At 36.3% G+C, this 15081-nt stretch overlaps 2 protein-coding genes and 1 pseudogene across 2 annotated transcripts; 2 read left to right on the top strand and 1 right to left on the bottom strand.

The window, feature by feature from the left end:
* Positions 1-403: 403 nt before the first annotated feature.
* Positions 404-2501, top strand: LOC113774851 (protein NRT1/ PTR FAMILY 2.7-like). Its single transcript, XM_027319494.1, has 4 exons — positions 404-512; positions 655-872; positions 975-1504; positions 1613-2501. The coding sequence occupies exons 1-4, from the start codon at positions 404-406 to the stop codon at positions 2448-2450; spliced, it is 1695 nt and encodes a 564-aa protein (XP_027175295.1). The 3' UTR covers positions 2451-2501.
* Positions 2502-4333: 1832 nt separating this feature from the next.
* LOC113774844 lies at positions 4334-6314 on the top strand (annotated as a pseudogene).
* A 3968-nt stretch (positions 6315-10282) lies between these two features.
* On the bottom strand, positions 10283-12393 carry LOC113774833 (protein NRT1/ PTR FAMILY 2.7-like). The gene is made up of 4 exons (XM_027319470.1): positions 12285-12393; positions 11948-12165; positions 11325-11854; positions 10283-11120 (listed from the first exon to the last, which is right to left on the bottom strand). The coding sequence occupies exons 1-4, from the start codon at positions 12391-12393 to the stop codon at positions 10283-10285; spliced, it is 1695 nt and encodes a 564-aa protein (XP_027175271.1).
* Between the last annotated feature and the right edge of the window lie 2688 nt (positions 12394-15081).

The raw sequence follows: 15081 nt of genomic DNA, 5'->3' as shown, positions 1-15081 counted from the left end.
TTATCAATCTTCCAGCTAGTACTAATTTCCGCGTATGTCTTAATCCAAACAACTACTACAAGATTCCAAGGAAAACATAATCCAATTTAAAAGAGCCGACGCTTTTTCTTATTCATCACGAGGTAGAGCCTACTATTGACTATAATTATATTGTCATATTATATAGGGTCTGCGTGTTGATTTTTTAATTTGTTTTGCAGTTTTCGTGCAGAAGAACTGTTGAATAAGATCAGATTTTTTTTTTTAAATTCATTAAGTAGAGACTTGTAAGACCAAGGAGAAGATACAAACATCCGAAACAATTTCCAGCATGCAAGTAAGTTTACAGTGGCCTTGACTTCTGCAGTAGTACTGCTGTAGTAGTGACTCCGAAAAAGATTCAGGAACCCTCTTCCCCAACACCATGGACAACAGAAAAGCAGAGAATTCAGCAGAAAGACAAGACCCCGAGTCTAATTCCAGTTCCAGCAGATCCAAGAAAGGCAGTTGGATCACCTTTCCGTTTATCATGGGTCTCTTTCTTTTCTCTTCCTCTTTTTTTTTTTTTTTCACACGAGCTTCGCAATTACTAGCACATATATAGAATTAAGCATCAAACAGTAACAACGTAATAGACTAAAAATGACATACAGGCCACTGTTTTTCATATGGCAGCTACCGTGGTGGGTACATCACTTGCTTTTGGAGGACTGACTTCCAATCTGATTGTGTATCTGATTCAAGAATTCAATATCAAAAGCATCAGTGCTGCCGAAATTTTTAATGTGGTTAATGGATGCATCACCATATTTCCCATTGCTGGAGCCATCATAGCTGATTCTTTTCTTGGATGTTACTCTGTCATCTGGATTTCATCTTTAATCTCATCCCTGGTGAGCAATATTTCTAGCTTTGTTCTAATCCCTATGTTTTCTTGATCTTTTTTGTGGTCCTCTTTATATTGATTCTAGCAAGAATTGGTGCATGTTTTGCAGGGCATGTTGATAATAGTTATGACAGCAGCACTCAATAAATTGAGACCTCCGCAATGTGAAAATGGATCGAGTCTCTGCATAAGCCCGTCAGGAGTTCAACTTGCAGTTCTTTATATCGGCTTAGCTCTAGCATCTCTAGGGATGGCAGGTTCACGATTCACCATTGGACCAATGGGAGCAAATCAATTTGATAAACCAAAGCATCAAGAAATTTTCTTTAATTGGTACATTTTCGCAATGTACACAGCCACTGCTATAAGCTTGACCGTCATTGTATATATTGAAAATAGTGTGAGTTGGGCATGGGGTTTTGGGATTTCTGTTGCTGCAAATATAGTTGGATTAGCACTATTTTTAGTTGGCCGTGGTTTCTACCGCCAGCTAAAGCCACAAGGGAGCCCTTTTACTGGCTTGGCTCGCGTTGTTATTGCAGCTACCAGGAAAAGGAATTTGTTGCTCTCCCAAAACACTGAAGATTATTGCCAAGACCCGGAAACAACGACCTTTGTCATGCCTACAAAATTTTTCAAGTAAGAACCATTACCACCTTAAAATTGAATTGCTGCACATATTATCCATTCATTTTTCACCTAAATTTGTTGAAATTTAATTAAACAAAACTTTACCACGAATTATAGGTTCTTAAACCACGCAGCACTGAAAACTGAAGGAGACACCGATCTAGATGGCTCTATAAAGAAACCGTGGAAGGTTTGTACAGTGAAAGAAGTAGAAGACTTCAAAAGCCTAAGTAAAATGCTCCCAATATGGTCAACTGCTTTACTCGTTTCCCCCCCACTAGCCGTCCAACTGAGTATGACAGTCATCCAAGCTCTAGCAATGGACCGTCATGTAGGAGCTCATTTCAAAACTCCAGCTGGTAGTGTTCAAGTCTTCATATTCCTATCGACTTGCATGACCATTTTCTTTCTAGACCGATTTCTATTCCCCATGTGGGAGAAGTTCATGCACCGAGCCATCACGCCTCTCCAGCGGGTTGGGATTGGCCATTTGTTCGATGTTCTTAGCATGGCCGTTTTAGCCCTGGTGGAGGCTAAGAGGCTAAAATTGGCGCGAATGCACCACCTGCAGGACCAGGATAATTCTGTGGTGCCCATGTCAGTCTTCTGGCTTGTGCCATCCTTTGCTCTTGCTGGTATTGGAGAAGCATTTCATTTCCCTGGACATATTTTGTTTTATTACCAAGAATTTCCAGTATCCTTAAAAAGTACATCGACCGCAGTTGTTGCCTTGTCTATCGGTATTGGCTTTAACCTGGGCAACGGATTGATTAATGCTGTTAAAAAGACAACAGAGTGGTTGCCTGATAACATAAACAGAGGTAGACTAGATAATGTGTACTGGCTGGTAACTATCCTGGGAGGCCTCAACTTCTGTTATTTTCTTCTATGTTCCTCCATGTACAAGTATCAAAATGTCGAAAAGGTAACTGATGATGCTGTAAATGAACAATGAGAAGATGTAGTTTCCACCATGCATTGGCATATTCATAGAATAAGTTGATGATCAGGGATTATGTTTTGGCTGTAGCTACATTCTGTATCTGCAAAGCACTTCAAAAATTTAAGAGAAGTTACGATAACAGTTTGTGCAAAAGTCAAGAGTTACGCAATTCAATCAGGACTGTTTAAGTAATAGAGGAATTGAACAATAATTGAACTTGCAAACAACGAATTGATTAATTCCTTCATTCAATATGTCATTTTTTTTTCTCCTCCTCCTCCTTTCAACGTGTCTAGTTATAAATAATTCCCTCCAATAAACTATTTTGCATCGCGGTAATTTAGGTTTTAGGGTTTAAGGGAGTAATTTTTCTTGTGATCTTTTTCCCATTGAAACTCAATAAAGTTCAACTATGCTTCAGGAAACAAAGATGAAAATGGTCTATCTTCTGATCATTTCGAGGGATATCCATAGTTTTTGATTTTGTAACTCCAACATAGCCTTTTCATAATTTTCATAAAGAATAACCTGTTCATATGAATTTGTGAAAGATGGTTGTCGTTCCCTTTACTCCATTGGCTCGTAAGAACGTTTCTTTAATACTTCTAACAACCTAGAGGATATTCTACACATCTGACAGAAACAAAAACCTTTGTACATAATCGCCTGGTCATCTACCAACCGTCGCCAAAGCATATATCAGTGGGATCCCAAGTTGCCAATGAAATGATATCACAATCAGAATCAGTGTTAGAATGATGTACAATCAATAATTTTGCTTCTCCAGTGAAGCTCTCAGTTTAAAATTGCAACTTATTCCAAAATGTCAACTGCTGACCATCGCAGAAAGGATTATTGTACTTTGTAGTAGGTGTGGATACTGATCCTATTCTTTGGGCTCGTGATTTAAAGGGGGAGATAAAAAAATCTACCTGTGAATCTGCGATGCATCATATATATTCCTGAACCTCGTACTTCAATCCCGTCGAGTAAATGAGCTCTCTTTCACATTTTTTCTTTTGGAAATCCTGGGTAGTTTTTTATCTGATTCAGTAATTTTGTTGATAGAGCTGTTGTAGTGCTTAATGTCCAAATATGGCATCTTGAAAGCAGGAGTCGATATGATGAGCAAAAGAGAGACATTGACGAAATGAAAAAGTGATCCCGCTGCCTTTCTTGGCCCTGGAGAAGTAGATTAGACTGGGCTCTTCCACTGTGTTTGTCACACTAAAATTCAATCATTAAGCAAAAAATAAATAAATAAATTACTCCATAAAATTGCGTTCGTACCTATACCTGATCTTTCTATATACTCCAACTCTACATAAATCATACTACTGGTCAAGTTGCCTTATGTGTATATAAAGTAGTACTCCCCGAAACTGAAAAATAATATACTCCTCGTAGCGAATTTCAAAGTTTACCAACTGATTGGCAACCTGTCTTTTTCTCAAATTAAATAAGTAAAGATATTGACAAATAACCTTCAATTTTGAGTTCTTCCAGCTAGTACTAGTTTGTAGAGATGTCTTAGTTCAAATAACTCTGGATTTCAAGAAAAACAATATCTTATGTTAAAAAAGGCCAATCTCTTGTCTTACTTAGCATGAACGAGGAAATATTATAGACTAATGAATACTATATTATCATACGCGAAATGTGACTGAATTTTTTTTTATCCTAGTTTTCGTGCAGAAGAACTGCTAAATAAGAGCAGCTTTTGTTGTTAAATGAAAATTTTGAGATCAAGGAGAACAAACAAACATTTGAAACAATTTTTAGCATGCTTGTTGTATTACATTGGCCTTGACCGCTGCATTAATAGTAGCACCATGGACACAAATGTTCAGAATTCAACAGGTGGACAAGATCCCGAGTCTAATTCCAGTTCCAGCAGAGCCAAGCAAGGCGGGTGGATCACCATTCCTTTCATCATGGGTCTCTTTCTCCAATCCTCTTTTCTCACCAGCTTGAAAAGATTGAAGCATAAATCTACATAAGTGTAAGCATTTGAATTTAATAATAATGAGTAGGCGATATACTTACTGTTTTTTCACATTGTAGCGGCCATGGCGGGCACATCACTTACTTTTGGAGGATTCACTTCCAATCTGATTGTGTTTCCGATTCAAGAATTCAACATCAATAGCATAAGTGCTGCTAAAAGCTTTAATGTAGTTACCGGCTCCACCTTCATTATTCCCATAGCTGGAGCCATCTTAGCCGATTCCTTTCTGGGATGTTACTCCGTCTACTGGATTTCTTCTTTAATCTCATCCCTGGTGAGTGTTTTTCTATTTTTTCTTTTCCTAATGGCCTATGTTTTTTTTTTTTTCAAGTCCCATTTACATTGATTCTGGTAAAATTTGCTATGCATTTTGCAGGGCATGTTGATACTAGTCATGACAGCAGCTGTCAAAAAATTGAGACCTCCGCAATGTGAGAATGGAGTTGGCTTGTGCATAAAACCGTCAGAGAGTCAATTGGGAGTTCTTTATATCGGCTTAGCTCTAGCATCTCTAGGGTTGGCAGGAACCCGATTCACTGTTGGAACCATCGGAGCAGATCAATTTGATAAACCAAAGCATCGAGGGATTTTCTTTAATTGGTACATTTTCGTAATGTACATATGCACTGTTATTAGCGCCACAGTTATTGTATATATTCAAGATAGTGTGAGTTGGGCATGGGGTTTCGGAATTTGTGTTGTCGCAAATACACTTGGATTAGCACTATTTGTAGCTGGCACTGGTTTCTATCGTCGTTTTAAGCCACAAGGGAGCCCTTTTGCTAGCTTGGCTCGTGTTATTGTTGCAGCCACCAGGAAAAGGAATTTGTTGCTCTCTCAAAACGCCGAAGATTATTGCCGTACCTACAAAATTCTTCGGGTATGAACCACTGATGTTAGGGTGACATTCAAAATTTCAAATAATATAAACGGCTTGTTTGCAATATTTTCCACCAATTGTTAAGAGTCTTAGAGAAAGTTAAGCTAAATTTCTTTGGCGTCAAACCAATTTGACATCTAATCATGTGTAATGTTACATCTCAAAAACTACTACAGGTTCTTGAACTGCGCAGCGTCGAAAACTGAAGAGGACACAGACCAAGACGGTTCCATTAGGAAACCGTGGCGGGTGTGCACAGTGAAAGAAGGGGAAGATTTCAAAAGCCTAATCAAATTGCTACCAATCTGGTCAACTGCTTTGCTCGTTTCTGTCCCTCTTGCCATCCAGTTGAGCATGGTGGTCATCCAGGCTCTGACGATGGATCGTCATATTGGACCTCATTTCAAAATTCCAGCAGGTACCGTGCCAGTCTTCCTATCAATATCCACTTGCATCACCATCTTTTTGATAGATCGACTCCTGCTTCCTCTATGGGAGAAGTTCACATACTGTCCCATGACAGCGCTCCAGCGAGTCGGGATCGGACATGTGCTCGACGTTCTTGGCATGGGCGTATTAGCGCTGGCGGAGGCAAGAAGGCTGAAAGCGGCGCAACTGCATAACCTTCAAGACCAGGACAACTCTGTAGTGCCAATGTCGGTCTTCTGGCTTGTGCCATCACTAGCTCTTGCTGGTAGCCAAGAAGCATTTCTTTTTCCGGGTCATATTTCATTCTATTACCAAGAATTTCCAGCATCCCTAAAAAGTACATCAACTGCAGTTCTTGGAATGTCTATTGGCATTTCCTTCTACGTAAAAGAGAACGGATTGGTTGCCTAATAACATAAACAATGGGAGACTAGATAACGTGTACTGGCTGGTCACTATTCTCGGCGGCCTTAACTTTTGTTATTTTCTTCTATGTTCCTCCATGTACAAGTATCAAAATGATGAAAAGGCAACTGATGCTTCTGTAGACGAAGAATAAGACGATGCTTTGCTGCATCTTGGAAAGCATATATACGGTTCTATTTTCTGTTGCAGTTTCCTCATGTTGTATTGAACTTTTCATAGAATAAGCTGACGACCTGGAATTATTTTCTTGGCAATAAAACTATGAAAGTATGAGCAAAGTCAAGGGCTAACGAGATTTTAGTGCTAAAGCACTTCAACTCAAAATTCCTATTCGAGTACATTTTAAAATTTTATAAGTCAATGGCTATGGCTAGTATTTCTTCTTCTTTTTTTTTTTAATTTATGGGCCATAAAATTCTGTGATAGCCGGGGTTGGATTTGGGTCAAAATTAGTAACTTCTTGTTTAAAGCCAATTAGTTGTAGTTGTTAGATTCAAATTCGTTTACTAGACTGGTGTTCGTGTGTAGTTCTGAATTCCCCTTATCTACACCTTGCTAATATTTCATTTATGATTCTCTTAGTTTCTATCACACTAAGGTTCTGTTTGGATTGCTATTTTTAGAATTTTTGTAAGAAAATATACTGTAACGATTTGATATATGAGAGGTAAAAAGGTAATTGGAAAATAAGTTCACGAAAAATATGAAAAATTTTTGGCAGAAAATCACAATCCAAATTTTGACATCACCACCTTTAATTCTATGCTTCACGAATCCCCAATTCCTTCCTCTATTTCTCATCTTTGGCACTTACATATTCACATTTTTTCTTTTGGTTTCTGTAACAACAAAATAAAATTGGTTAAACAGCATTCTTTTTTCTTTTTTTTATTATCAATTTTATGCTGCGAAGAATAAGGAAGTTCTATACTTGACCCGGGGGGGGAGGGGTGTTTTAAGTTGATTATGCATGTGATGGTAGAACCTATTGAAGAGAAGATACATTTTACGCACATAAGTCGTGGAATGTTTGCCCTACCATAATGAAAATAAAAATATAAGAAATATGACGAGTTTGGCGTTTGGGTCGAGAATGTAGATGTAGTCTTCTTGTCTTGGATTATCAGCTTTTTTCATCTGGATCATTTGGTTTATTAACGCTTTCAAGTAGACTAAGGTTCCATTTGATAAAATTGAATTTGAATTCTGAAGTTTGAATACTGAAACAGTTAACTTGCTAAATTTTAAGCATTGAAAAGAAATACATGAATGTTTGAATTTTAATGCTAAATTTATTTATACTGTTTGATAAATATTTACAACTGAATGCTTAATAAGTTTAATTTGACAATTTTGCCCTTATATCTTTTCATTCAAAAAAGAAATAGAACCTATGATTTAATTAACTTAAAATTGTTAGGCATGAAAATGACAATATTTATTTTTAAATCAAATTAATATAAAAGATGAAATATATTATATGAGGAGTATGGAGAAGATGTGAAAGTCATTTGAAAGTGAGAAAAGAGACGCAGAAAATCGTTAGATAGAGAATATCAGGTTGTTTAATTAGATAAGAATTTTAAACATAATTAACAAATAAGGGTAGATTTGGTAGATAAGATAAGGTAGTTGAAGTAATTCTATTAGTTCTTATATGAATTAAGCGTTCAGTTAGGATTCTTGTGCTGAAAAAAATATATACAAATTCAGCACTATTTAACAAGTTCAGCAGATATATTTTCATTTATCAAATATTCAAAACATTGAATGTCTGAAAATATTCAGTTTCAGCACTTTTTTATATTATCAAACAAACTTTAATACTGAAAATATGTCTTGAGGATGCTTAGGCTTCATTTGGACGGAAGGAAATGAAGGGAAAGAAAGGAAATTATACCAATGGAAAATAAAGAAAAAGAAAGTAGAAAAAAGCAATTTCCCTTCATTTTGTTTAGATCGAATATGGAAGGAAAAGAAAGGAAATCCTGAAATTTTGTTTGGTTTGAGGAAGGAAAAGATCAGGTTTTAGTTATTTAAAAAGGATGAGAAAAACAACTGTTTAAAAAAATTTTAATTATTATATTAGATTTGATTTTCTTTTCCTCCGTGGTTTCTGTCCACTTTTGGATGGAAAATCATAATCCAACAAAATAATTATATCATTTTCCTCCCTTTCCATCTCTATCCTTTCATTTGCTTCCTCAAAAATTAATCCAAGTATGAATAATCAATTCCTCTCCTATCTTTTCCCCCCGAATCCTTCAATCAAAATGATGCCTTAAGAGTTCTAGGTTCAAATCTCCCTCATTCCTCCCTCCTCCTCCACTCCTTAAATCCCACTCTTTCTTTACTAAAAAATTTTTTTAAAAATAATTATTGAAAATATATTGCTTGCGATGTGAAGATTGCTTCGGCTTAATTCCTGTGGAGCTATAAAACTTGAAATAGGTTTATCGCACTGAGGATCTTTTGTAGCTTTTTTTTTTTTAATTTAGTCTCCATATAGGTCTAAAAAAGACTTAAGGAAATTCAACTTGCTAAGAAAATTAGCAGGCTATTAAGGTGGTTGCTGCTGTAATTTTTAACGGAGTTTGATGGAGGGAGAGAGAATTCCACAACGCCGGAGCGGGCATTTTGGAGACATTGAGCAAAATTTCTGTAGCAGGATTATTTCTACTCTGACAATTTCACCGGTCATTAATCACATCTATCTCAGTCCTACGATGTCCAAATAGTTGTCCAAATTGCAAATTTGTCATCTTGTGCTGGACGCACAATGTTACGTAGTGCTAGACGAGGACAAGATGAATGATGGAGAGGCCTGGAAAATAAGAAAAGGTACAACTACATTTTCAGGCCCTGCAATGTAGAAGCGGGTCCTCTCATCAGTATGAGTGGACTCCGCTCTCCCTGATATTGTGGGGATGGCCCAATCTTGCTAGTCTAGTGACTTTGTGTGGTAAAGGATAAAATATTCTACACGCAATATGGTAATGACTTCAACAGCTCTTTCCTTGCCAAAGATTTTTTTTTTATATAAAAAATTTGAATGAATTTGACTCCGGTCACCACACAAATCAGGGGTATACCTTCAAAATTAGAGATCGTTTATAAAAATTTTTACAAATTATCCGTCAATACAATCCGATAGCGAAATTTGAATACACGACTTTTTATAAGAAAATGATGCGTTCTCGTGCATCAAGTCAACTTGTGTTGTCTTTCTTTGCCAAAGTTGAAAAAGGAACAATACACTCTGCTTTCTCCCATGCTCTCAGTGGATCTGCAGCATCCATTACGAAAAAATAGTAAACGCTTGAAAGCGCAATTCTACTGGATTTGGAAGGATATGGGGTGGCGATGGTGGTTGGATTATGGCATCCTAAAAGTAGGGCCTAGAAGACATGCAAACGTGAAAAACTCAAATAGCGTTTTTTGAAGCTCTGGAAATGGGGAGTATTATATCTTTGTCATTTAATTTAGAGTAAATTGCTTTTTACCCTCCCGGGGTTTGATATTTATTACAAAACTTCTCTATTATCTAAAAACCTCTATGGTTTAAGAACTCATACATAACCCCTCATAATTTCATCTAGAATATCACTATTGCACATCTGTTGGATTTTAGGACAAATGTACAGATTTGAATCCCTAATCTGTAGTTAGGGCTGCACCTTATAATTCAACTAGTAGCCAACTCGCCTAAAAGGAGTTGATTGATTGGAGACACTACCTGAAGGCTAGAATACATCACCAAACTGAAACTCATTAGTTTAAAAAAAAAACCTTGAACATTTTCGGCTTGGGATTTTAGCAGTCGTTTGGATAAAGGATTTTGTCATTACGTAATTCTGTCCAAAAGTTTCCCTTGTTGAGGATCTAATTATGGGAATTCATTGAACGGTTTACCTATTTTGACCTAAAGATTGATTCCTGGACATCTATCAATTTATGGATCCAAAATGATTAGCATGTACAATTACACGTAGCCAAAAGAAATGTAAATAAGTTTTGAACATTAGCATTTTCTATGATGATCCTGCGTCAAGAAATACAACTACATATATGTTTCATGTAAAGACGAAGCAAAGCATCTTCTTATTTTTCATTTACAGAGGCATCCGTTGAGTTTTCAACATTTTGATACTTGTACAAACAGGCACATCCAAGAAAATAACAGAAGTTGAGGCCTCCCAGTATAGTAATCAGCCAGTACACATTATCTAGTCTCCCTCTGTTTATGTTATCAGGAAGCCAATCTGTTGTCTTTCTAACAAGGTCGATCAATGCATTGCCCATGTAAAAGCCAATGCCAATAGACAATGCAACTACTGCAGTTGATGTACTTTTCAGGGATGCTGGAAATTCTTGGTAATAAAATGAAATATGACCCGGAAAATGAAAGGCTTCTCCAATACCAGCAAGAGCTAGTGATGGCACAAGCCAAAAGACTGACATTGGTACCACAGCATTATCGTGGCCTTCAATGTTATGAAGCTGCACTGTCTTCAGCCTCTTTGCCTCCACCAGGGCTAAAACAGCCATGCTAAGAACGTCGAGCAAATGCCCAATTCCAACCCGCTGCAGGGTGGTGATTGGCCGGTGAGTGAACTTCTCCCATACCGGAAATAGGAGTCGATCTAGGAAAAATATGGTGATGCATGTGGATATGGATATGAAGACTGGCATGGTACCTGCTGGAATTTTAAAATGAGCTCCAATATGACGGTCCATTGTTAGAGCCTGGATGATTACCATACTCAATTGGATGACAAGAGGGACGGCGACGAGCAAAGCACTTGACCAGAGTGGTAGCATTTTGATTAGGCTTTTGAAATCTTCTACTTCTTTCACAGTGCATAGTCGCCAGGATTTCCTAATGGAACCAGCCAGCTCGGCGTCTCCTTCAGTTTTCAACGCTGCACGGTTTAAGAATCTGCAGATTTTTTTTTTTTTTTGGTGTTACACATTGATTAGATATCCAATCGGTTTGGCACTGGAATTAGTTTGAATCCTCAATTGCTTACAACAATTAATGGTGAACGTTGCAAAACAAGTGTTTCATACGACTATAATTTATAATGCATCCTAGTACTAGTGAATGAATCAGTCTTGACTGTAACGTGATAGTGGTTCTTACCTGAAAAATTTTGTAGGCATAATGAAGGTCATATTTCTGTGGTCTTGGCAATAATCTTCACTCTTTAGTGAGAGCAGCAAATTCCTTTTTCTAGTAGCTGCGACAATAACTCGACCCAAGCTGGCAAAAGGGCTCCCGTGTGGCTTGATACGATGATAGAAACCACTGCCAGCTAAAAATAGTACTAATCCAATTACATTTCCAGCAAAACAAATGCCAAACCCCCATGCCCAACTGACATTATCTTGAATGTACACAATTGCCGTGGAGCATACCGCAGTGGATATGTACATTACAAAAATGTACCAATTAAAGAAAATCCCTTGATACTTTGGTTTATCAAATTGATTTGCTCCCATTGGTCCGACAGTGAATCGGGTCCCGGCCATCCCTATAGATGCTAGAGCCAAACTGATATAAAGCACTGCAAATTGGAACTCTGATGGGCTTCTGCAGAGGTTGGATCCATTTTCGCAATGCGGAGGTCTCAATTTACTAAACGCTGCTGTCAGTGATATTAACAACATGCCCTGCAAAATCAAGAAAATGTCTTTCCAAATCAACCTTTCCAGTTTGATCATATACTAGAAACTGTAAGTCCAGAAAACAATAGATTTGGTGACCAGAGATGAGATGAGGGAAGATATCCAGACGACAGAGTAACATCCCAGATAGGAATCAGCAATGATGGCTCCAGCAACAGGAAATATGGAGACGCAGCCGTTGACCACATTGAAAATTTTAGCAGCACTGATACTCTTAACGTTGAATTCTTGAATCAGATACACAATAAGGTTGGACACAAGTCCTCCATAAGCTAGTGATATGCCCGTCACCATCGCTATCAAATCCAAATATAACCACCAAGTGTATTAAACTTGTGATCTGTACAATTAGTTAGTAGTGAACTGGTAATTAAGTGGAGTGATAAATGAAGAGGGAGGGAAGAGAGACAGGGACCTAGGATGAAAGGCAAGGTGATCCAGCCGCCTTTCTTGGGTATGCTGGAAGTTGAAGCAGACTTAGGATCTTCAGCATCACCAGAGTGCAGTATTTTGTCGATTTCCATGGTGCTGGGGAAGAGGGCTGCTCAGCTAAAATGTTGGCACTGTGTAAGCTGTAGTTCAGCAGCGGTCAATCCAGGTTGATTAATTTATATGGATAACATCCCATATAATTGCATCTCTCCCGCGTTATTATAATATATACTAAGTCACTCTACTTCAGCTGTTCTTTCCCATCAAAATGGGCAAAATGTCTTCTACTTGTGTATGGTGTTCCGGTCTGTAGCTTATCATTAAATGTAAGCAAGCCGCCTCTAGTTTAATTACTAGTACAAATCACTAAACAGTTTTTAAATGGGAATAAACAGGTACCTATATTGGTTAGCATCTGTAGCAAGGCTTAGTTTGGGAGTTCAGTGAGGAAAAAGAAGAAAACAGTGAACTTAGACCGCTTCAGTTCATTTGGGAGCGGGAAAAAGAAAAGATGATTTTGTATTCATTGAGAATTGCTGTTCTGCTCTCTACATAGCGTTTAAGCAACTGGTGCTACTATGCAGTTGTCATCGATAGCTGGATGCCATTTTTAGCTCCGCATAGGAAGCTTACCGTGGGATGGCTAATACTAGTTTTTTGTTTTTTGGGGGGTCAGGGGAGACTCCAACCTTAAGGGTGTGTTTGGTTCACGGACTGGACGAGAGGGAATTACTTATTCTCGAATTATTCATTTTGGATTGAGTCATTCTTGGATGAGTAATTCTGTTATCTAATATTTGGTTAGTTTTATATTAGATAGGATGTCTTAGAAAATAACTTCAACCTGTGTTTGACTGAAGATATGATAAGTTGGGATTACTTATTTATATACCAAAATACCCCCTTTGACATACTTACAATTAGAGGTATTATTCGGGATTTAGTAAGTCCAAACTTAGTTTTTAATAGTGGATAAATTAATCAAAAATTTTAGAAGGGGCAAATTAGTTAAAAATTTAATTTTATCAATAATAGGGGTAAATTAGTCTAAAATTTAATTATTTCATTAAAATGGGCAAATTAATTCAAAACATAATTCTTTTATTAGTAGGGGCAAATTGTCCAAAATTTTATTATGTTATTAATGGGGGTAAATTAGTCTAAAATTTAAATATTATTATAGGGAGGAGGTAAGTTTGTATGGTTGTTAGAATAAAGTATTATTCTATTAGTAGGAGCAAATAAGTCCAAATTATCATCATCTCACTTTTTATTCATCCCGAGATAACTCATACCACCTCTTCCATGGGATTATTTTATCCCCTACATGAGGGATTAATTCGGTTACGTGGGACATATCATCCCTTATATAAAATGCAATCAAACATAGGATGATATAGAATTAGTAATCCAATCCCATGTCATCTTATGAACCAAATGAATCCTAAAGGGAAAAAGTCGAAATATTAAGGCTTGAAAGTGAAACCAAGGATTTGGGCTCTTGGCTAATGTTTTATCTGTTAATTTGTCTTTGGTCCATATGAATTTCCAAACATGAATTTTCTAAATTGATGGGTAAATTACTTATTATTTCCTTGTAGTTTTACATAATGTCAGATGATCACGATGATCACTGATCCTCTTAAAATTTTAAAATAGCCACATAATCCCCCTGTGGTTTTATGTAAAGTGGAAAGTAGATCGAATGTACAATCAATTACTACATTTATATCAGACACATTTTAAAAGTGCATGTCATAATATCTTAATATCCATGTAACCCCCTTATGGTTTGTATAAATATCTACTTTACCTCCCTATGATTTTTGTATTTATCGATATAATCTTCCTATGATTTTATACGAAATAGTTAACCCATCGATTGATTTAACATTTAAATAAGAGCACTATTAGTATTTCAATTAACGATATTACATAGACTATTTTTCGTTAAGTTTCCACTTTACATAAAACTATAAAGGGGTGAAGTGGACATTTTAAAACTTTAAGAAGGTTATGTGGCAATAGATGAAACCACAGGGGGATTATATATAATTTGTCCTAAATTGATTAATGCAATGAAAGGTGACAAACAATTTTAAATATACAAGAGCTTACGGTTATTGAAAATTGATATCTTCAACTCAATTAGTTCAATTATATTTGAACTATATGCAATTTTTTGGTTATTAAATATTAGAAATCAAAAAATGTGGAAGCAAAATTAATTTAAGGATAAATTACTTTTTGTCCTCCTGTAATTTGGTCTTTTACCATATGATCTCCCTATGGTTTAAAAATCTATACCCCTCATAATTTGAATTAAAGGATCACTATTAGTTATTCCATTAAAACTAACGATCAATATTAAAAAGTCAAAGTCAAATTAATAAATTGATAAAATCACCTTTTTTTCTCTTTTTTTTTTTTTCCTTTTGGGAAGAGTGGACTTGATTTTGAAAAACTGTATGTTGGCCTACTAAATCTTAATTTTTCCCAAATACATAAAAGAGGAAAAAGTAATAAAAAATAAAATGAGAAATAGAAATTTCAAATCTTTAATGACTGTAGACATCATTATAAGTTTTTAAACCAAATTTTTAACGACCACAAATCATTAATGGTATTTTATATTCCTTGTTTATCTTTTTTTTATTTCCCTTTCTTCTTTTTTGTATTTTAAAAAATAGTGAAATGATGAATTTGTCAATTTATTAGTTTAACTTAAACTTTCTAGTATTCTCCGTTAAACCTAACGAAGAAAAACTAACATTGACATT

The sequence above is a fragment of the Coffea eugenioides genome, chromosome 1 (genome assembly GCF_003713205.1).
Source record: "Coffea eugenioides isolate CCC68of chromosome 1, Ceug_1.0, whole genome shotgun sequence".
In the NCBI taxonomy this organism is placed as follows: Eukaryota; Viridiplantae; Streptophyta; class Magnoliopsida; order Gentianales; family Rubiaceae; genus Coffea; species Coffea eugenioides.
This window is presented reverse-complemented; position numbering and strand designations above follow the sequence as displayed.